Below are 24,577 nucleotides of genomic sequence, written 5' to 3'. Positions count from 1 at the left end.
TTGAATTATCTTTAGTGAATATGACTTGCTGTGACTGCTTCATTCTTTCCTTGTAGCTATATCTCAAATATGTAGCAGATGAAGAATAATTTGTTGCTGTTAAGACTGATACTTCTCATTCCTGTCTTTTTTTTCATTGTTATCAATAAAATTTCATTGTCTAAGGGCTTCAGTGAAAATAGGGCTGGCCATAATCACATCAATGTATTGTCTAGATGGAATTGTTAAGATACTGTTGGAAAGAAGTGGGTACTTCAGAAGATAACAGCAAGACAATCTGTTCATGAGACACCAGTAATAGCTGTGTTTTGGTGACCTGAAAGAATATAGTTTGAATAGTTGAATGGTAAGAAAGAATGGGTTGTATTAGATAAGACTACCTTTGCAGATAAGGCTACAGTTGCATGTAATTTATGGTTTATAAAACAGATGCATCTATCAGAAAACTGAGTAGTTAGGATGACCAAAATGTTTTGCTTTTTTCTTTATCTTAAAGAATTTGTGTGTGTGTGCTGCTTGGGTTTGCCAGTATTGCCCAGCAGCACGTATGACATTAGCAGAAAGTTACTGATAAATCTACCCGAGTCAGTGCTGGGAATAGCTGAAAGTTCGAGGTACCACAGTTTCAAGCTAGAAGTGACTTGGCTGTTTAGAATTGCCTGGTTGGGGGGAGGGGTGTTGGGTGTTTGAGGTTTTTTTTCCTCTTGAATTCACTTGTCAGTACTTCAAACAGATACTAAAGAAGAGATTCAGTAATTTAGCAGCAAGGTAGGCTAGTCTGCAGGTTTGAGCACAGGTCATGGACATAGGAATCCTGTCTTCTGTATGGACTCTTACTGCTTGAATGGCTAGAAACATAGCTTTGCTACCTGTTGTAATGAAAGCAAGCAGTACTACCCAGGAAGCAGATGTAGAAACCTACCTAAACATTAAATTTGTGTATGTACAAAAAGGATATGAATCTGGGAAACTTTGGCAGACATACGATTTCAGTAGTACAATTCTGCCTGCACAGCTGGGTTTTGTTATACGGACACTTTTCTGAGAGTAGGAGAGAAAGGAGGAAGATTTAAATCAGAATACTGTCAATTTTCAGTATTTCCTAATTCCTTTGTTCTTCACTTCTTTTGATGTTCTATAAAGGTGTGGACTGTTATCCTCTAAACATTCCTTCAAGGTATCTAAAAAACTCCTTGAAGTGAGATTGTATTCTTATTTTTTGAAGGATTACTTTTTCATACCATGGTAGTGTACTTCTTTTTGTGTGAGAACTAACCTATTTTGTAACAGAAGTTGCATCTCATTTAATCAGTCAATAAAACATTATACAAAAATGCTTTTCTCAGTTGTTCTGAATAACTACCTTTCTCCTTGCTTATTCTTACTGTATTTGTTAATCCAGTGATCTGTTTCTTTTCTGTTTCAGTCAAAAGACAAAATGATGAGAGGATCACGCCGGGGGTGTGTTAGACTGAGGGTAAGTGTTGTTTTGTTCACTACTTAATGACTTACTGTGCTTAATATGGCTTAATGGAGAGAACTGCAAGGAGACTTTTGAGGTTTGGGCTCTATTTCTGACTCAGCAAAATACTGAAATAGTGAAAGTATTTAAAGAAAGAAAACATCAGAGGTCAAGTGACCTGCTGGGCTAATTAATAATAATCTGTAATTTTAGATATTGTATGAAAACATTATACTATACATTTTATACATGGTATAAAAAAGCATTTTGTGACAGTAAAATGGGTTGGTAGTGGCATGCTATGAAAAGTTGCTGTTTGCAGTTCTCATTTCTTTGAGTGTGGGGATACATATGTATGTATGTTTTGTACCTATGGAAGTCATCGCAAAACTGGTTCCTTCTGTCTTGATTTGCCTTTACTCTCTTACTGTGTTCTCCCTCCTGCCAGTAGGATGCTCTTTAGGCCTGCTACTTGACTGTGCTTGTGCTTAGTGAAACAGAGGAGTGGAAAGGGTAGGAAGAGTGCAGCAGGCAACATTTTGAACCTGGGGGGAGTACAAATTTGGGGAACAGAGGTAAAGATGCAGAGTGGAAAAGCTGAGTGTTACCTGTTTGAGGCACTCTGGCTTGGGTCATTTAACCTTGAGTGGTGTTGTTGTAGCTTGAAATGACACTGGAGTGAGGTAGGAATGCTGTGATGTCTTTGCACTTGCCCAGTTTCAACCTTGTGGTCATGAACGTACCAAAACTATTTCTTGCATAAGTCCTTTTTCTGTATTTTTTCTCATTCATAGAATCTCTGGTTACAGCATGCATCAGCCTTATGAAAAGGTGATGTAAATAGGGGAAGGAGTTAGGAGGATAATGGGTATGAATTGGAGCATCTTGAGTCTTGAAGTAAGAGAAGTATAGGGAAGGGGATTTGTGATCTGACATAAGGTGATGAGTGTTGTGGCAGAACTCTGCTTCTTCTAGTTATTCCTTCCATCTGTTGTTACTCCATTCTAGTCTTTCTGTGGGCCTAATAAAGGAGTACCTTTAGTCTTTTGAGACTCAGAGAATCTCCATTATTTTGGATTCCATATGACTTTTTTGCTCTTTTGCTAAGTTAGTGTATTGATATCTTAATTTAGATTTTCTTTGAAGGTAATGTAAACTCAAACTGCTGTCTAAAACATGACATGCCCAGTGATTCATGAGGATGTTTTTTGCATTGTGCAGAAAAATTTGGTCTGAAAAACCATGCCTGCTTTAATAGTGTTGTAAACCTGTCAGTGTGGGGGTTGGCCTCAGCCTGTCAGTTTACGAAATACTAAAAGTGAACAATCTGTTCAGTATTGCATGATCCATCTTTAATATGTATTTTACATAAAACAATCCCTTTTTCTTCCTCCATCTGCTCTTTCCCACCCCAAATTACTTTTTGGAGTTCTCTGAAGGTTTGCTGACTCCCCTCATCCCTTCTCTAAATGTGTGTGTGGTTCTTTTGTGAAAGCAGAAGGAATCTTTCTCCTGCTTTTGTAAAGCAGCTCTTCTGGCAGATGACAGTGATACCAATAGCTGAACAGATGGGCCTCTGCAATCTGAAAATCTATCAGAGAGGTTGTCTGTTTAGAGTAATTGTTGTTTTTTAACTGTAGGTGTGAACATAAACAAACATGTAATTTAAGCGATTTGACTAAAATACTTCCTTTTTTTTCTTGACTGTTTTTTTAAAAGCTTGTTCCTCACCTTTTTGCTCTTGATACATGTTCCATAGGCCTAAAGTTTCATCTTCAAATTCTTTTGTTGACTGGCATGGTGTATGTAGAAAGGTGTGCTCATGGAAGAATCTGTCATCTGTACTATGCTTAAGTTTTCTGAAAAAAACACAAACTTTCACACTCTAGTTTTACTTGCTCATATTTATTATCTGCATGACAACAGAAGGATCTTCTATGCTTACACTCAGACCCTTTGCCTCACCACTGCAAGTAGAGCTTGCGCACTTTACACAGCTTTGTGCTGAGATCACGGCCAGTGGTGTGCTCTTCCTGCTCCTCAGTTTCCTCCCACCACTCAGGATGGAGGCAGGACTAATCTGAACTTTTTAGCCTTTACGTTAGTTTTATCTGTCTTCTCTGGGGAGAATATCTTGGTCGTGTTCTTGGTGTCTGACTTAGAGATTCTTAATATAGCTGGTGAGGAGAATGATACTGTAGAACTTGCAGGGATCTTCTGATTTATTGTGCAGCAAAACATGTACTGAAAATGCCAGGCATTTTTATGTATTGGTATATTTTAAAGTATCATTCTGGCAAAATGAACCTGGCCCATTGTGTCACGTCACTGAGACACTGCACCAGTACCAGACAGTCTCCATATGTAATGGCTAGTCATCTGGTTGTTGCTGTATCCTGGTACTAAAAGTATTTGGAATTATACTGGCTTGGGTACACATTTAGGTGCTTCTTTTATAGTGATCACAGAGCTGTCCTTTAACAGCCTATGTGGAAGATACTCATTTGAAGAAGTGGTACATTTTTGGCAGCAAAGGGAATTAAAACCCGTTTGGAGGTATCCTTTCCTTCTACATAGCCTGAAATTACATATGGTTGGTGCTATTCTTAAGTAGGACCTGTTCCTCTCACTCCAACCTGTGGTGTCCGTGATAGTCCCAGCCGTACATGAGCTGGTATCATTGGCCAGAAACCTCATATGGGGGCTATGAAGAACATGTATGAATAAGTTTGATTCAGATCTCTCCAAGTCTGTACCATAAGAATTCTTATGTTTTGGCCAGGGTGATATACACCTGACCCCCTATTCTGCAGTTGCTGTGTGATACTTGGCTGAATGAAATTAAGCACTTGTTGGAACTGACTCTCAGGCACTCCTACTACTGTTACGTGCTGTTTACTCTGACAGTGAGGGCAGAATTTAGCCTTTAAATATGTGCACCTTCAAGTGGTGTCTGTCTGTTTTGTGGGAGAGAGAGGGGTAAAACAGATCCTGATGCTATGTCTCCTGGAGAAGGAGAAATAAAACTGAGTAAATCCATTGGTGATTTTTGAACTAAATGTTATCATGGAGTTGGCAGAGGCCTGAAATAGCTTTTTTCAGTGTCATCTTCTCCTGGGTGGAACTGTGTTATTTATTAAGTTCTTGGTGCAGGGCAGGAATGAAGATGTGGATACAGTTGTAAATAGTTAAGTGCAGATGGCCTTTATAATTTATTTGCACTTCCTTCTAATAATTCATGAGGAATTAGAAGACAAAGCTAACTGCTTTTGATATATCCTGATGACTTACTGTTAATATTTACTTAGGGGCTGAAAATTAGATAATGCAGTGTACCAGTGACATGACACGATGAGCCACATTCATCCTGCCAGAATGATTTATGTTTTTATAGGCTGGTAGATAAAATCAGGTCAAGAGCTGCTTTTTGTAGATTATCTATGAATTAGTATTTTTATACATGGAAAGTACTTACAAAATACTGCTCCCCACTCTTGTTTAAAATATAAGTTGGAATGTTGTAGAAAATTGTTTACTCTGATGATGCTGCAGTGTAAAGCCACCTCCATTACAGAAACAAAAGATGCATATTATTATCCAGAAAAATCACAGTTTTACAAATAATTACTGGGGGTTTTTTTTCTGCAACTAAAAATTCTATGGCTGAACAGAATCTTTTTGCTCTTTACTGTATTCTGTTTGCTTCTAATTTGTCAATGCTTTTTAAATTCCAGTGGTGTAGTGATAGAGTGTATGCTGCTGATGTCACTGCTTGCCTTATCAGGATTTTGTTCTTTGTTTCACAGGGAGCTGTGATTGGTATAGACGATGAGGACGACAGCACCTTCACAATAACTGTTGATCAGAAAACCTTCCATTTTCAGGGTGAGCTGAAAGAAGAGATTGTTTTTTCTTGTAATAGATTCCACTTGTATTTGATGGATGATTTTCAATGTTTGGCAACAGAACAGCATGAACGAGCACACTGAGAACATTCTGGATTCAGGGGTGCTGCAGGTTAGGCAGGGATTTACATCTGCAGTGGATACATATGTGCTAGAAGGAGACTGTAGCTCTGGCAGGATTTGGAGATTAAAAACGTAAAGAATAAATCACTCAAGGGGAGAAAGTAATGGGCTTCCGATTATGGGTTTCGCTTACAAAAGGTTTCTGATCTTCGTTATCAAGATACAATTATGCATTTCTGTATGAAGAGAATCAAGACTGGTCTGAAGGTTGCAATTTGTATCCAAATAGAACTTAATGCTCAATTAAGAGGAGACTAGAGGCAGCATTTGGCTTAACGGTGGAGCTTTGCTTCAAGATTTACCAGCTTGCATTCATTTCATCTACATTTCTGTGTCTTGTCTGCCAGTCACCATTTCTCTGCTATTATCCTTTTATTCACATTTACTAACACCAATGCCATCTGCCACTGCTATGTTTCGTCATTGCATGCTATGGTTCACCGGTAGAAAGGGTAAGGTACTATATAATTATGTACTCCTTTAACTATTTTATCTGCAGCAGTAGGACAAAATGCTGTGATGACTAGAGAATGTCTCTTTTCTGAATGCTAAAATCCTAGGGAAGTGTGATGAAAATATTTTTAAACTAACATTTGTTAGTCCTTTTGCTTTTCCTCTAAAATGTAGTGACTAAATCATTTAATTGCTTTGCATAGAGCTGGAAACTGTAACTATCGAAGAGGCATATTTGCATTTAAGCAGTCAATTTATATAAACTGGAGTAATTCTATAGTCTATGTTGTACTGTACATATTTTTAAATCAGTGCTTTGGAAATGGTAGTTATCATGAATACTGCTGTGTTTGTGAGAATATTTCTAATGATAAGTATTAATTGTACACCATATTGTCACTGGCATCTGTATTCCTTGTGCTACAGTTCTGCCTAAATGCTGCTGCTGTACTCTGGCTTTTCACTGCATTAAGCCTCATAAACGTACCTTCATAATGCTGAGCTCACAGTAATACTTAAATCTACTGTTCTCAAGGATAACTGATAAAACACAAGCTAATTGCTAATGCAGTAATGGAATACTGTTCTATGGCAGTCTTTCAGTACTATGAAGCTAAATTCTGCTGAATATTTGAGAACTTACTATAGGTAAATCTAGAAATCTCTCATTACTTACTAAGATCTATTTTTCTTCATACATCTTATTTGCAGTGATTTCTTATATGCTGTATTCTATTTTGGGTAGTCAGATGTCTTAAAAGAAGACTGATAGTATTTGATACAAGTAATGTTCTGCTCCAAGTAATATTGATAATTTTTGAACACCAGTTTTGTCATATAACATCTTATGTTTTATAATTTCAATGTGTGTGTATTTCTTATCAGGTCAGGATTCATGTATGCTCCTTTAGGGTAGAACTAAGGTCTTTTCTGTATTATGCTTTTTTTGTATTATGCTTTTTCTATTAGCATATTATGAAGGTAACGTCCCTTATATCCAGAAAATTGTAATGATACAAGCACAGTATTAATATATATGGCTGTAATGTGAAAATGTAAGAAGACAGGTAAGATATTACTGTTGGGATATTTCAGTACAAAACAGCTCTGTGGAACTGTATCTGTAATTCTTATAGTCACTGTAAATGTATTCTCACTTCATGCAACCATTATGTCATATATATGTAAAATCTTCATTATATTAAATTAATTCAGCATATTACACAGACTTTAACTTATGTGGAATATAGGTCACTATCATTCATGAACAGTGAATGGGTTATAATGTAAATACTGCAAAATATATTCTGAGAATACATAGGATGTGTAGCACATATTCTGGGAATAATCCAAAAACCAGACAGTATTCCTAACAATTTCTAAGATTGTTTTTATACATGATGCAGATAGAGCTATTGTTCTGTGAGACAGTCATAGCTATAAATACATTCACCCTTTATAAAAGAAGTCTTGTACAAGAGAAGACTGCTGCAGAAATGGCAACTTTTTAAAAGATACAATCCCTTCCTTCTTACTGCCTGCCTTCATTCTCAAAGGCAGACAGGGATCCAAAAATCCTGGAGCCTAGTTGGAAAACAATGGAACTTTAAAAATAACAAGATTTCAAAAGTCTGCTGACCTGTGTCTGAATTAGGGTCCTGTCTGCAGTGCAATGGTTTCTCTTCCAGGCTCCAAAAGAAAAATGTTTTCATGTGCTCAGATTTTTAAGTACTGGTTGGTGAAGACTTGAATCTTCTTTGGTCTCAGCGAAATTTTGCTAAAAGGCAGTGACAGAATTTGAATTAGGGAAAGAAGAAAAAACTTCATACTGGTTTCATTATTTCTTATTGTCAGTTGCTCAAAATTGCACAGCTGTCTAACACTCTAGAGACAAGTAAGAGATGAAGGGCAAAGAGGTCATTTAAAAGATGTCTGATCAGCTTCTCACAGGGATGTGTGTGTGTGTATGTGTGTAGCTGAAGTTCTGAAGCACTAAATCTCCCACCAAGATTTACCTGTCACTGGATCTTGGTAAATTCTGAGTCTTTCTAGCATGTAGTTTGTATTTTGTTTCTGCCTGTGACAGTCTCCCTCTATTCTGTTTGCAGCTGTGATTCCTAGTGGCCTGTATTGAACATTAGTAAAAGTTTAAAAGTTTTTATTACAAAGAAAATGTAGGCTTTGAATGATGACTGCATACATATCAAATGGTACCCATATACCTAGTAACTGGGCATAAAGAAAAGAAGTGAATTGAATAAATACGGGCAATAAAACAAACAGCATGTTTTGGTTTTTCTGTCAGCTTAACTTTAGCTCTGCAAGAATTCCCAGTGGATTTTTCCCCTTTATTTTATTGTTATGTACAACTGCATTGATACTTGTTCACAGTGGAGAGGGAAGAGAGGGCTAGAATGTCCACGGACATTTTAAAAGAGATTTAAAAATAATGTATTTTGTTTGGTCATACTGTATATCCAGCTTCATGGCTTGATTCTAAGGCTTCTGAATCAGGTAGCTCTGAAAGTACTCCCTCATGGGTTTGTTCAGATTAGATACAAAAATCCATTCAAGTTGCTGCAAGACATTTGGGATAATACTCTTAATTTAATGCACCTTCCTGTCAGGAAGCTCTTTCCTGATGATACATTTTTTTCTTGCCATAATACCCCTGTTCTAAATGGTCCATAACCTTCAAACACCAGGGTTTTTCCTTCTTTTTTTTGCTTTTTCTTACAAGATCTTCATATCATCACCTAGCTATAAGCTCTTTCCATTTGGAATGTCAGTTCTTCTGTCCTTCATATCACTTAGCTGTTCTTTTCTTCTTGCTAGAATGCTCGTGGCTTAAATTCAAGAGTGGGAACATGATGTTCAAGATCTGGCAAGGGTATTGTTGCCTTGATATTTTAATTGCTGGCTAACCTGGAGCAGTAATGGCTTTTATTTGGACTGAAATACTTCACTAAACACACATTGTATGCGGAAGCAAGAATTCAGTTTTTTAAACTTCTACTTGAAAACCCAGCTCTTATCTTTACAGCCTGCAGCACAGTTCCTTGGAAAGCAAATCAGTCTTGTCTCCACTTTTGTGCAATAGGGAATTGAAAGATTGGAAGTAGTCCAGTGCATTGATCTGAGATGATTTTGCTTTAGCTTTTGTCTTTCCTTTCTTGTTCCTGCCACAAAAGTATCTGAGAAATGAAGCATGAATGTTGCTGTGCAACTTATTCTCCTTTTACATGAAAGCTGTCAGCTGGTAAAGGTAGATTTCTCCTTCTTCCTAATCCTGCCCCAGTTTCTAGCTTAATTTGTGTCTGCCTTGCCTACCATCCCAGCTGAGAAAAGAGGGAGATATGCACAGCAAGAGGTTGCCTCAATGTTACAAAAGCAGGGAAGTTTTGTTAATATGGAACACACCAAGTACTAACAACACACTGGGGTCCACAAAGGCCTTAGTTGCTGAGCAGTGTCGGAATTTGGGATTGTGAGTATTTGTGTTAAGTATCAAAATTAAGTGTAATGGTTTTAGTCCTGTGTTTCCCCACTACTTGGGGAAATAGACAGTATTTATAGTCTTCTATAAAATCTTAACATTGCCCACCAAATAGATGACAGGAATCTCACTGCCCTTGTGGTGTAGAGGCACTTTAGTCTATCAGATTACCTAATTTCAGTAACGATTCATAAAATGCAGCCTTTTCTCAAAAAAGTTTTGAGAGCTTTTTTAATTTGATATTGCAAAATGCCCAGAAAGAGATTTTGGTGTGAAACCTTGGTCTGTGCTGGTTTCCTCCATCGTGTTTGTAACTGCTGTGATGCATTGTTTTTCCTAAGATAACATTTTTTTTCACAGTCTTTTGGGGTTCTGGTGATGCAGAAACAGTGAATTTCTCTGTGCTCTGCTCCGCTCTATGCTCAATGCAGAGGAGGATGACCAGGTATATTAAGAGTACAGAGAACAGTGTGTGATTGAGCTTTTGCTGTTTAATGCAGCTCTTTCTTGCACCCACAGCATCCTGTATTATAGTTGCTTGTTTTCTAATCATACCATGAGTATGCCATTTTTAATGGGGCTATCTGCACTCTAGTTTATTATTACATATATATAATATATGATTCTATGATTCTATATATACGCACCTCTTGTTTTTCCATTTCTTAAGGTTGAAGTAACAGATTTCAAAATGTATACTAAACTTTAGAGTAGTAAAGAAAATAGTACCTTGAAACAGTATCTGTGTGTTGTGTCCAGTAACAGTATATTTATTGCTTGTTACTTTCGGCATCAGTATGAATCTGTTATCTAAACTGTAGACATGATACATGGCAACTATTTTGGAAGGGGAGAGATGGTTGAAAAGAGTCTTGCTATAAGGGAGGGATGCTGAGAAGTTCAGCACCCTTTTCCTTCTGTTTTAACAAGAAATTCCAAGTAGCAATAAACTTGAATTTGACCTCTTGAACTGAGAACTGTATGATTGGCTAAGGAAAATGGTTATATTTTTGTTCTTATATTATGATTTTTTTTTTTAGTTCAAGCCAAAATATGGTTTCTACCTTAAACTAGCAGTTTCTGACCTAGTTCAGTGTAATCTTCAATGACTTTTAAATGCAAACATACCTTGAAAGCCGCTTCCACGGAATATACTATGTAAAGTATTAGTATTACTGTATTAATATTTAAATATTGTCATTCTCTGGTGAAAACCCAGATACTTACAGATTGTCCCACATTCAGAAATGGTTAATTACAAAATGGCATATTGTGTGTGAATTCCCAGAGTGAAGTAATAGCATCTTAATAGTGTATTTCCTTTGTCACACAGGTTTCTCCCTGAAGGTATGTTTATGGGCTGGTTATAAAGCTTGCTAAAAAGCTTTGGAGCTTAGGTGACAGTGAAACAGCAGTTTAGTTGGTTTCTCAAGATCAGAGATTAATCTTACTAATACACTGTACACAGGAGACCACTGGACAAGATTAGACTTTCTGTCTTGTGACTGCACAGGAGTCATTTGTAGGTTCAGTGAGATTAGGCTGATCATACACCTGCAGAGCAGAAGGAGGGCTGATTTATATATGTGGGTGGAGAACGGTATCAGGAGGAAGATTAGAAGAAGGGATAATGATGATTGTTACAGCTCCAAAATTATGACACAGAGGAAATAAGGTACTGAGATGTGTTCAACCTACTGACAGATGTGGGAGCTGCATGTGTTAGAAGGGTATTTGTAATCAGTGAAAATACAGTATTTTGGTAGGCTTGTGTGAAACCATGTGTCATCTCACATATTTTTCTAGGCTTTGAAAGGCCTTCAGTGACTTTAAAAAGCCATTTATTTAGGGAGGGAACAGCCCTTCGATTTGTTGACTTTTCCACCTTATTGGGCATTACTGATAAAATCTCTTTCCATTGAAACTGGTGGCAAAAATCCTATCAATCTCAGTACAGTCAGAATTTCTCTTTTATCTCTGCTTATTTGTGTGTAAAGATACTACGGTAGTTCTGCACATGGCTGAGAAAATACAGGCATTTTACATAAAAATCAGTGGAAGTTTTGTCAGAATGAAGGCTGCATAATTGACTCTATTGACTCTGTGGGTGTAATAGACTTTTTTTCACTGAGGTCTGCCTATAAGTAGGTCATAGTGAATGAAAATAAAATACACATTTTGTGTCAGTATGGTGTATTTATAAGTAATCTAGTGATTTTATTAACTAATTCTTGAAGTTTCCTTTCATCCTAATGCCCATGTAGATGCACACGGGAAAAAAAAAGGCACCAGTATGCTAATTCAGAGGTGATATGTTTTGTGTATTCTGTCTTCCAAGTACTGCTGTGCATGACCTAGAAATGCTAGTGGTAAATGCTGTATCGTGGAACAGAGTTGTTAAAGTTGTTTATATGTAATCTTTAGATGCTGTCAAGCTTAGGCTGGAAAAAGTAATCTGTTTTATGGTGTACTTTAACATTTGGTATATGTTATATAAACACATACAATCTCTTCACAACGAAGTAAATATTATGGGAACTCTGAATTACAAGCTTTATTCTCTATTTGGGAAATTAATAGAGGCTGAGAGCATTTAATGTACTTGTATTTGATTCGCCTTCTTATCCTCTTGGAATAGAACTTTTCAAAATCCCTGCCATATCTGATTTGACGGTTGGGGAAGTTCAGAGATAAGGGACCATTTTAGGAGCTGTAAAACATCATTTTTGTGAATTACAGAAAATTCTCAGTTGAAGCAATGATTCCTGTCTTTGTTATATTTTTCATTCGACAATTTTCTCCTTGGTAAAATAATTGCTTTTCTTTCTTTGTACCTCCTCTAGAAAAGAGTTCAGAATATTTTTTTTAGTATAAAGTGGATGTTAAAGTATCTTGGGAATAAGCTCAAGCAGACAGATCACAGAAAAAAATGCATATCTTTAAAATATTATCATTTTGAGATGGTATTATAATATTGAGAACAATCAGCCACTGGGTAATCTCCCCAGGGAAGTGGTGGATTCCCCAGTGTTGGATACTGTAAAGATTCATCTGGAGAGGGAGCTGGACAATCTTGTCTAGACTGTGCTTTTGCCAGGAAAGGTTGGACCAGATGATCCTTGAGGTCACTTCCAACCTGGTATTTTATGATTCTATTACTTTAAATCTCACTGCAATGCAATTGCATAGTTTTTAAGTGTGATTCTCTGAACTAGTCATAAATAGGACTGTGATTGTGTTAAGTACCTTGTGGTTGCCTCAGACATGCCTGAGGTGTCACGATAAATTATACAGGTAGTTTTCAAAGGATGAACTATAGACACAGAGGAGTGAAAGGTTAAGCATATGGGAACAAATTGTAACCTAGCTCATAAATACTGATTATAGAAAAATGCATAAATAGCTTAAATGACATAGTCATGGTAAATTTGCAGGGACTCAGCCATTAACGATTCCAACCTCTTGCAGTGATTATGTAGCTCTTTGTGGATTTAGCTGGTTCCATGTGCAAATGTTCACTGTTAAATCGCAGTAAAAACTGAGTTAATGATTCTAGCACTTAAAATAGAGAAAAGCACAGGGACTTTTAGTGTTCTCTGAACTGCAGACAGCACTGATATCTTTGTGGGTAGTTGATGTCCTGGTACAACTTGAATTTCAGCTGACAAGGTAACTGTCACAGTAACTAAGAACCACAATGAATATCCATGTAGTGTAGTGGGTTCCTCTATTTCTTTTTGTAATTAGTATTAAAAAAATTGAATCACAAGCAGCTGAAGCAACACCTTTATGGTTTTTAAGTGCCAGGTATTTCTCATGTACATGTCTCAGTGTTTCTTATTTGTCTTTCATAATACTATTATTCTAGAGTCAGCATAGGAAAGAGTAACTTGTTTCTCTCTCGTGTCCCTTGACCTTCTTCTCTTTCTAGAAGATTTGTGTCAAGATGGACCAGATACAATTCCTCCGTTTTTGTATAAGCACAGCGACTAGTAAAATTCCTTGGACTAGATAATAATTGCCTTATCCCAAATATGTTGGCAGAAAAAAAGTCTGGAGTAGCTTTCCCATAGAAATTGGGGATGTGTGTGTGTCTGACTTTAAAATGGAGCCTGGTTAAATCATGAACAAAGTTTGAGTGATTTTGGGGTACTTCAGACACAGGGTTAGTGAGCGAGGCGTTCTTGTTCCCTACCTGCTGAAGAAGACTCCAGCATTTGCTGATGCAGAGTGGATATTGTATAGTGTGCATCACAAATCTTTTAGCCGAAAAGATGTTAGAGCTTTTTCTTTGGCCAAAGTTGCCCTCTTTACATGAAAAAATGGCTTGGATATTTAGCTTTTGCTACAGATGGGTAGATAATGATCTCTGACCATTGTGTATAGGTTTTTCCCATAAATTGTTTCTGAGTGTGTTGGCTAATCTCTTTTTTGAATGTTCCCATTGATTTTTTTTTTCATCAGTTATTTTTTTGGCAGCTATTCAGTTCTAAATTGCTTTTACCATTAGGGAGCTTTTACTTGCACCTAATCTTACAGCAGCCATTTTGATTAGATTAAATACAACTTTTCTTGCGGCTTGCTTTACTAAAAACTGCACCCTGCTGTTTTCTCCATGGTTTTCTTAAAAGAGTGTATGGAAGACAGCCAGGAAGATCTGCTGGTGATGATAGATGGTCTGAAAGTTAAACCGGTGTCCTGAACACAGAGTGCTTAAAAGGTTACAGCACTGTGTGTTTCCATGCAGTAAGCAGTCTTCTCAAGGCAGTGCTCCTGGGTTTATTGTGGCTGAGACTTCCTCTTAGTAGCAGGGTTGATGAGATTCATGTGTTCTACCTAAGGATTGATCATGTTATGCAGTGTCTAATATATGAGGAAAGAATACAGCTTATGGAACCCTGGTATAAAGAGGAATAGAAGCTTCAAAAGTTTAGTTTATGAGCATGGGGAAGTCCGTTCAGTTTTTGAACTGTACTGATTTCAAGGTCTTCCCTGTTGCTACAAACCTTCCTTGTTCTGTCAGTGATTCATAGACAAGTCTTAATGTGATAACCTTTATTAATGGCCTGCTGTATAGTGAGATAAGAAACTGATACAGTGACCTCTTTTTGCTGGCAGTACAGAAGATCATAAGAGGTCTGTTGCAATACAAGGATTAATTCAGTGGTCTGCAGCGAAATTGTTCCTTTTCTAGTTTAAATAATTGTGAGCAAAAAACCTTGAACACAGGATTTTTTTGTCATATGAATCACTTAGTAGCTACTCAGTGGCTTGTACCTGAGTTCCCCAGCACAATGTTCTTTAGGACTGAGAGATGATTGATTAAAAACAGAACAAAACAGGAAAAACAGAAAACAAACCTAAGAAACTTCACACATATTGAAAAATGTTCACCACCACCACTTTGAACACACCTTTGAAAAGCTGAAGTGTTGATACATTTGGAATACTGGCAAATTAATGGCACAGGTAACTTTATACGTTCACTATTCAGTCGTGACTGGTGTAAGAAGCATAAGCTCAATTATTACATCTGTCAGGACTAGGCAAAGGGACCTATTCTTGGTGAATCATAGAATCATAGAATAGTTAGGGTTGGAAAGGACCTTAAGATCATCTAGTTCCAGGAAACCCCACACTAAACCATGCCACCCAAGGCTTCATCCAGCCTGGCCTTGAACACCAGGGATGCCAGGGATGGAGCATTCACAACCTCGCTGGGCAACCCATTCCAGTGCCTCACCACCCTAACAGTAAATAATTCCTTTCTTACATCCAATGTAAACTTCCCCTGTTCAAGTTTTAACCCGTTACCCCTTGTCCTGTCACTACAGTCCTTAATGAAGAGTCCCTCGTCAGCATCCTTGTAGGCCCCCTTCAGATACTAGAAGGCTGCTATGAGGTCTCCATGCAGCCTTCTCTTCTCCAGGCTGAACAGCCCCAACTTTCTCAGCCTGTCTTCATATGGGAGGTGCTCCAGTCCCCTGATCATCCTTGTGGCCCTCCTCTGGACTTGTTCCAACAGTTCCATGTCCTTTTTATGTTGAGGACACCAGAACTGCACACAATGCTCCAAGTGAGGTCTCACGAGAGCAGAGTAGAGGGGCAGGATCACCTCCTTCGACCTGCTGGTCACGCTCCTCTTGATGCAGCCCAGGATACAGTTGGCTTTCTGGGCTGCGAGCACACACTGAAGCCGGCTCCTGTTCATTTTCTCATCGACCAACACCCCCAAGTCCTTCTCTGCAGGGCTGCTCTGAATCTCTTCTCTGCCCAACCTGTAGCTGTGCCTGGGATTGCTCTGACCCAGGTGTAGGACCTTGCACTTGGCATGGTTAAACTTCATAAAGTTGGCATCAGCCCACCTCACAAGCGTGTCGAGGTCCCTCTGGATGGCATCCCTTCCCTCCGGCGTATCAACCGAACCACACAGCTTGGTGTCATCGGCAAACTTGCTGAGGGCGCACTCAATCCCACTGTCCATGTCACCAACAAAGGTGTTGAACAAGACCGGCCCCAACACCCATCCCTGAGGGACACCACTCGTTACCGGTCTCCAGCCGGACATGGAGCCATTGACCACAACTCTTTGTGTGTGGCCATCCAGCCAGTTCTTTATCCACCAAGTGGTCCACCCATCAAATTGATGTCTCTGCAATTTAGAGACAAGGATGTCGTGTGGTGAGGAGAACCAAAGAAGCTAGTAAGTGTTGAAATCACTGTCAGGGGAAAGTACACCTGACTCTAATTGACTAATTCAGTAATTGAAATTAGTGTTAAAGTGCAAGCTATGCTGTGAGAACAGGGTGTTTGTATGTGGATGTGTGTACCTAATGTGAAAAGGAAAATTACAATTTACACATTGCAAAATATACTTAACTTCATCCAGTCTTCTGGGCAGAGTTCACAGGGTTTCTGTCCCTTCCTCCTGTCTAGTTTCACTGCATTATAAATGTCTCCTCAGCACTTACTTCAGCTTTTCAATTAAAATACAGAGAACTAATAGGAACCCCCCTTAGGGGGATAGGATAGGAACTTAGAAGTTCTTTCTAATGAGTTTTTGAGAGTTACTGATGGCAAAATCCAGCTTTTAAACACTTGCTGCAGTTCCTACAGGAAAGTTGTTTACTTGTTGTTCTAAGTAACATTTAATTACTTTAACTTCTTCCTACAGGCTTCCTTTGTGAATATGAGAGCACTTTGGGTAGTCACTTTCCTTCAGATAGTCACTTTCCCTTATGTCTAGTTTTTATTTGTGCAGGTTAATGGTATTATTACCAGCATGTCTGTGGCAATTGATCACAGTTTACTATTTTAAAAGAACAATGAATAGGGATTGACTTGTAGGAAAATAAGTATTTTTAGAGAACTGGCTGCATTTCAAACCAAGCTTTTACCTTGTGTGTAATGGAAGTTTTGCCTCACTTCTCTGTGAGGCTCCCTCATCAGTTAACTGTGGAGCAAGTTTCTGTATTAAAAAGACATTCTGATGTATTTCTCACAAACTTGATATAAATTGTCAATTCTTTCTTGGTGGTTTTGTTATTTGACATAGTTACTGTATATGTGCTGAAGTAAACAGTGTAGTATGTTTACCTTGATATTGAGAGGGTTTTCTTTGGAGAGTCTAGAAAAATCTACAGCATCCTCCTCCTAAAGCCAGGGAGACATAGAGAGATTCTTCTGTGGATTTCCTATTCTCCTTCCTTCATCCCTTCCTCTGGCCAATTAAATATCCTTTATAAAAATGGATATATGAAAAAATAATAAATAATTTCCTAAAGGAGGGTTTATTTAACTTATTTAGAAGATCTATGGTGGTTTTAAGTATGGATGGGTTTGAGCTGCAAAATTCCAAAGAATACAAGCAATGGAAACATAAGGTTAAGAAGGGGAACACTGAAAAACAAAGCACTTTGAGTCTGGAGAGCACATTTCAATATAATACCTTAAAGATATTTCCTCTGAATTCTGTAACAAATAAGCCAGATAGGAATCTTAGTTCTCTGATTCATAATAGATGCTAGCTCAGTTAAGCTTTCCTTGCTTTTAGCAGGCTTCCTGTTTCTTTTAAATACCTTCCACTTGAATGAGGAACCAGAAACAATTGTCAATAACTATTCTAAATTTGTATATGGGCCAGTTTGTTTGCAGCCTATTTAATACCTGTGGATTTTTCTCATCTTTATTCACCTAGAGTCCGCTGACCCTGTCTGCTCCTGCATTCTTTAAACACTCTTAAAGCACAGACTTAGAGTTGGATTCTTTGTTAAAACTGCATGGTGGTCTCTTGCAGGAGTATGAAAATATTATTGTGTGTGTTGTCATTAACATATGAATCAGGTTTTATTCAGTTTTCAATTAGAATTGAGTTTAAAAACTGTTTATTATATACTTTATTTATACTTTGTGCTTCATTATTCACACTAGTGACTTGTTAGAGGTGTTTGGCCTGTCTTATGAATCCCTATCTGAAAGGCTAACCTATTCAAAGTTACTCTGTACACATGAAGTAGAATTGCTGGATAATTTATTAGAGGTTGAACAGCTTCTTGTAACTAAGAAAATTTGACAATAACTTAATGAACTAAATTAAGAATGTCTGTGCAGACTCTCTTTGCATCTGTGCCCCTACAGGTAGACAAGGGATAATCACAAATAGCAATAATGCAAAACTATTCTTATATTTATCATATTATAATATTTTTTATCTGACATGTATAGTACAGTCATTAGTAGAATAATTTTTCTACTAAAGCATAAATTTTTTTTGCTTACATGATTATTTAAAACATCTCCCCAGTACCATAGAGTACATTAACATAATAATGTTACTGAGCTGTAACCACGGAAGAATAAACGGGATATTAAGACAACTGTGGAATTAGGTCCTTGATGACTTCACAAAGATGGTATCATTTATTTTCCATATTTAGGGAGGACATCAAATCTGTTTGCTTACGGCTTTTAGTACAGAAGACTGCATATAATGTAACAATCTCTTTTGAATACTTTTTCAGCTCGAGATGCTGATGAGAGAGAGAAGTGGATTCATGCTTTAGAGGACACCATTCTCCGCCATACCCTCCAGCTTCAGGCAAGTTTCAGTTTCACTTTTAGCATGTTTTACTTTCTTTTTATCAAAGCAATGAATTACAGTGGCATGACTGCTAATACCAAACAAATGCTGTGTAACATCTGATCATAGCCTATACAGTTATATATAGTAAGATACAAGTATTAGTACCTGAGATTAGGTTTGAGTCTTTGTGTTACTATTTTCTTGTTTTACCACCAGGAAAAGTCAGCATAAGACTTCTCTTTAGTAACTCATGTTTTTAATTGATGGTACCAGACTTACTGTTGTACATGTATTGGATATAATTGGAATGATTTGGTATAAGGAAGAAATTCTTTACTGTTAGGGTGGTGAGGCACTGGAACGGGTTGCCCAGAAAGGTTGTGAATGCTCCATCTCTGCCGGTGTTCAAGCCCAGGTTGGACAAAGCCTTGGGTGCCATGGTTTAGTGTGAGGTGTCCCTGCCCATGGCAAGGGGGTTGAAACTAGATGATCTTAAGGTCCTTTCCAACCCTAACTATTCTATGATTCTATGTAGTTTTTTTTTTTTTAACCAGGAGTTAGTCATTTTTGGGTCAAGCCTGTTGTGTGCTTGTACACCACCTAATTTTGAAATTAAAATGAGACAGCAGCATTGAACATCTTTCTGGATGACAAAAATAGTAAATAGCTATGTTTGAATCCTCTGTGTAAGCTGGATATCAGGAGTTTTCTAGTTCTAAAAGCAGATGGTTGGACTGAGAGTTGTTAGTGCTAGTTATGTAAGATCAGTTTCTGGCGATGTTCTTGACTTGGTCATGTCCATAAGACTTGCTAAACTTTTATTTTTGCCCTGGAGAGAAACCCAGCTCTTCATGAAAGGGACTTTCTCATAGTTGGTTTGTACCACAAAAGTGTGTGCTGACAGTGTAGAAATCTTAAAACAGGTATGCCTTATTTGTGTTGATGTAATTTTGGTATGCTTTTGGAGTATGGCAAGAGAATTTGGTTTCTCAGTGATTGACACTGCGCAAAGAAAGATACATTAAAATACCTGATACCCCTAATGTAGAAAGACTGATTCAGATGTTTGCCTAGTCTAAAGAGTTAGAACAAGCCTGAATTTATGCCACCCAAATTTAGACACTTGTGCTATCTCAATCAATTTACCTTAATTTCCCACTAAACAGTGGTTTCTAGTCTTTTTCATTGCTAAAGATCACTGCAGATTTTCTAGTGGACAGCAGATCCCTGGATAAAAATTCCAGTTTGCCAATCAGCTTTGTATCCCTAGTAACATGTCATGGATATTTGAGAAGTAATCTCTTCATCTGGACAGTGTCTGAGCAGACTGAAGAACTCTGTTCTGCAGCTGGTGTGAGGAGACAGAGATTATCATGTGGATTTAGAAGGGTCAGCTCACTCCCAAGGGATGCTTCTTTCCCCATCTTCAGCAAGGAGAGGGAAAGTGAACAGGTGAACATTAGTGGTCCTATTCAGGGTCTGAAATGAAGGAATCTGTGCAGTTTTCTCCACCTGAAAGACTTTTTATGGCTTGGAGATACAGAGCACAGAAATGAAACACCAAGATGCCCTGTGGTTTTTATCACACATGCTTCCATGCTCTCTCAAAACAGTGATTGTAGTTTTATGGGCAGACATAGATTTCATGATTGCAGCTAATAATGAAGTGTTTCCTGCTAACATAACCTGCTCACGTTCCAGGAGGTTTTTTTTTTCCAAGTAAGGCATATTTAGATAAAAAAGCCTATGTTAGTAATTTATCTAGTAATGTTTGAGAGAATTACTGAAAATCTAGAACTAAGCAGCAAATCCTCATCCTTCTTAAATATGTTCCCCATTGAGTGTAACACCTTGCGGGCCACCGCTGTGTTCACCAGTCATTTTCAAGACCCTTTCTTCAGTGTGCTACTCACATAACCTTTTTGTTTGAGGCCCCTGCTTTTGGATGAGCTGGGATCCTGTTCAGGGCTTGTCGTCTCCTTTGGCTTGAACTGCTGAGGAGATACCGGTGTAAGAACGAAACAGAGCTGTACCCCCTTGCTACATAGCTTTATTTCATGAGCAGGGAGAAAGAGCGTCTGTCGCCGGTGTTCCTCTCCTAGCAGAAGCCTTTAAATGCCTCCTGATAGCGGCCAGGCCCCCTCGGGCTGTACGAGCGCTGCCCGCCCGCCGGCCGTTCCTCACGAAGGGTCAGCCGCTGCCGGGGCGCCCCCCTCCCGCTGACCGCCATTCCCCGGAGGGAGGATCGCGCGCCGCCCGCCCGCCAATCGGCGGCAGCCTTATTCGTGATGTGGGCGAGCGGCGGGGCCGGAGCCACGGCCGCGGGGGGTCCTGCCCTCCCCGCTCTTCCAGTCCCCTCCCCATCTGAGGCGGCGCTGCCGGGGCCCGGCGGGCGGGCAGCCAGCCCCAACGCTCTGCGCCGCGCCGCGCGGAGGAATGGCCGGTGTGAGTACGGGGCAGGGAAGGACGAGGGGCAGGTGCCGGGGCTGCCGGGTGCCCCTCCGGCTGCTGCGCCTCCCGACTGGGAGCCGGGCGCTGCCTCCTACCCGTAACGGCCGAGCGGCTCCGGTCGCTGCCTGTCCTTGTTCCGGCCGGACAGGCCCTCGGGTCGGCCCCAGGGCAGAGGTCGGTGCTAGGCAGCCCCCCGGAGCAGGGCCCAGCGGGGCGGGAGGGTGGGCGGGCACGGGCCTCCTGTACAGGGGGCCTGGCGGAGCCTCCGGGAGCGGCTGTGATTCCTCACGAGAGCGCCGCCGAGTTCGTGTGTCCTGCGTGCCCGCAGGGTTGCTTTCATCCGGTTACAAGAGCTCCTGGTATACAAACACGTCCTGTCTTCAGTTAACATTTAAAACAAAACGCCGCTTCATGCACTTGATGTTCTTTTGCTTTCCTGTTTATTTGGACAATATAGTCAAATGAGTTCTTTAGGAGGATTATTGGCTCAACGGGTACGGATGGGGGTTGAGTGCTGTAGCAGAGATTATTTTCTGTGAGGGTATTTTCTTGGGTTCTTAGTTTGTGTCACAAACAGAAGCATAGTTATCTGTCAGATAAAATCTATGTACATCTGGTTTTGTCCAAAATGATGTATCTTTTTCTGGGTCTTTTTCAGATTTCCATGCCTGTTCTGGTACTGGAAGGTTTTAGTTTAGAAAGTCAGACTTTGGGGAAGTTTCCTTCATAGTGTTAAACACACATCTGTTAAGACTGTTAGATCTGTTAGAGAAAGCATACTGAAAATTAGTTCCTATGTTGCGTGAACCACATCAGCAAGGATAAGGAATTAACACGAGGTGGAGAGGTGAAGTGGTGTCTGGGTGTTCTCTAGTCTGATTAGTCTTGCTAAGTTTATTTTTGCCTACTGTGTTGTCCTTCAGTCATGATAATGGAAGTGTTTTTGAAACAGTTAAAAATAATTAAACACACACTTCCCACAACAAGCCTAAACTTGCAAGAATGAGCTACAGTCACGGAGGTGAAGGAGGACTGAGTCATAAATAGAATGAGTAACAGGATTCTTGCTGTCCAGAGAGCTGACAGTTAGTAATGTTGTGTCCAAATGGAACAAGAATAGGGAGGAAATGTTTCAGATACACTTGTAATGAAATTTCTCTAGATCCTGAAACTGAAGCCTGTTGTTCTGCTTGCTGTGGTTTTGTATGGTGTTGTATTAAAGGCGTTACCAAAAATATGCATAGTTCCTAAGGGTTAGCTTTGTCTATTGAAAAGGCCTTGATCAGTCAATGGTGCAATAGCATTGGAAGTACAGCTCTGAGTCCAACAGTGTTTTTCCCTTTCCCCTTCCCAAGATGTTATTGTGGCATTACGAGGTCAGCAGCTTTGCAGTGGCTGCACGTCAGTTGCTTTTCACCCACGAGAGATAGGAAGGGGGAGGGTGAGCGTGGGGTGAAGGTGTGTTGTGGCTGAGCTTTCTTGGTTGCCTGGGCAGAGGTAGGAGGGTGAGAAGTTACCTCAAATTTTCTTCTGTTCCTCAGCAGCACCTTATGTCAAACAGTAATCCCATTCAGACAGGAGGTGCTTCTAGCTCTCTTGTTAGCATAAACGTCCTGCTTTCCTTGTCTGCCTTTCAAGTGCCACCCTAGTGCTACATGTACTTTTTGGCTCTGGAATTCTCTTGTGTGCGAAACCCGCTTGAATATAACTCATGTCTTTTAGGACCACAGTAATTTTCTTCTTTGATCTGAGAATTGCAAGACTACTGTTAAAATATGAATCTACCTAGAGAACACCGGTAACTATATCCTTGTTCAGTAAAAAGACTGACTAAATTTTAGATGGCTGAATGTGTGCCTGTATTCTGGTAGGGTTAGGATCCTGTCTGTAGGATCCTGAACTGGAGGGATGAGCAATACTTGGGGGGGTGGGGGGAGAAGGGGGAGGTTTCCCTTCCCTCTCCTCCTTCTCCCTGTTATCCAAAGATTTCAAACTTACTCTTGCCTTAAATCCCATGTCTGGAAAGGTACTTTTCCTTTCTGCCATTCTAGCGCTGCTAGGGTATCTTGGTGTCTTAAAGTGGCAACTAAAACACTGTTGAGAATTGCAGAAAAGACGACTAACTGCCAACTTGATTTAAAATAAAAATAAACATACAAAGCTGAAACTTGCACATTCCACAAATAGGATGTCTTTCATGCTTTCTGAGGAGATATGACAGTGATAATCCACATTAGGGAATCTTTAAATGCTTGCAGGCTACAAAGGATTTCCTACCCAAACTTATGGAAACCTTTCAGGTAATGCCTCAAATTATTTCTGCCTCTAAGAGGGCTCCCTGTGGAGACAAAGGGACTGAAAGATAACTAGATACCTTGTTTAAATTATGAAGGTTATTTACTTCAGAGGTAGCAAATAGTAGGGTAAGAAAATGATACATGAAGAAGTGAATCTGGGATGGTTGCTGTGAAGACTAATACAATGGCTTAAATATAAATAGTTACACTGTGGCTTCACCAGTACTTCAGAGTTGGTACTGCTGCTGGAAGCAGTCCTGTCTCGCTTCTCATAGCAAAAGGGAAGAGAGGCAGTATGGCAAGAACAGCTGAAGCTGGAACCGGATTCAGGTCTGGCCCAATCTAGAACTTCTTTTGCTGCTACCCTCCCTTTCTGAGTTTAGTTTTAACCCAGATTAGTTTCCACATTGAGATTTTAAACCTATTTTGAGACATTCACATACCAAGCTTTAAATGTTGCTTTAAAAATCTAGCAGAGAAATAAGATGCTTATCTTTGTCACAAATAAAAGACAAGAAGGTGCCATTGTTTATTGCCCTTACTAGTTGATTTGTTGATTTTTCCTCAGTTTTCTGTCACTTTTTGTCTATTTTTGTAGGCATTGTCCTACTTGACAGAATCAAACATGCTGTAGGCAAGGGATATGTTTCTGTTGAGGTATTGCGGGTGGAGGGAAAACACTTACTTGCTTCTTTAAACTAACTGCCACAGGATTTTTTTCTGTTACTTGGAATCCTAATGAGATGAAGAATACAGCAGAAGTATCTTCAGAAAGATAAGAAAGCCTGCTCTGTACAGCTTTCTCTTTTCCTCCCCAAATACTGCTATTCTGGAAGGACAGCTCTTGTCAAGTCCTTGCTGTTGCCATCTTTTCCTTTGTTTTCCTGCCTTCATTGCTGTTTGTTTTTCACAGAGGTCGTTGTTATTGTAATGCTTTTATTTGCTAAATATATTTGAATTTTTCTGGTATGCTGCTTCTAAGGATGATGCAATCTTTTCACCCCATCCTTGCCTAGCCTTTTAAGCTTTTGATATGTCCTGAAGGGATATCCCAGAAGTTGTAGGAGGGAGAGAGGAATGAGGGAAAGAATGCTATGTTACCTTTTTCTCTTGTCTCTAGAGTTGTTATCAATACAGGTTTCTTTGTGCGTAGGAGTCAGATATTAAATGTATTGTTTTGGGGAGTGGTGGGCAGACTGGAAGTTCAGTAAATTACTTGCCTCCACAGCTAGTAGTAGTTGTTATTTGAGGTAAATAAAGTGTGCTTATCAATAGATCTAGTTATTCAGTGGAAAAACAGGTTATATT

The 24,577-nt window shown here is 39.3% G+C and overlaps 1 protein-coding gene across 4 annotated transcripts in view; it reads left to right on the top strand.

The window, feature by feature from the left end:
• The window catches only part of OSBPL9 (oxysterol binding protein like 9), a 64,223-nt gene that overhangs the window by 8,221 nt on the left and 31,425 nt on the right, over positions 1 to 24,577 (top strand). For all 4 annotated transcript variants that reach the window (XM_080622793.1, XM_080622794.1, XM_080622792.1 and 1 more), the window contains exons 2-4: positions 1,427 to 1,477; positions 5,269 to 5,347; positions 18,460 to 18,536. In XM_080622793.1, the coding sequence (XP_080478919.1) occupies positions 1,427 to 1,477; positions 5,269 to 5,347; positions 18,460 to 18,536 (207 nt within the window). The remainder of the gene's footprint in view (positions 1 to 1,426; positions 1,478 to 5,268; positions 5,348 to 18,459; positions 18,537 to 24,577) is intronic.

This window comes from Psittacula echo (genome assembly GCF_963264785.1).
Source record: "Psittacula echo genome assembly, chromosome: 7".
Taxonomy (NCBI): domain Eukaryota; kingdom Metazoa; phylum Chordata; class Aves; order Psittaciformes; family Psittacidae; genus Psittacula; species Psittacula echo.
Note: the sequence above shows the minus strand (reverse complement) of the source record. Positions and strands in the feature narration are given on the sequence as shown.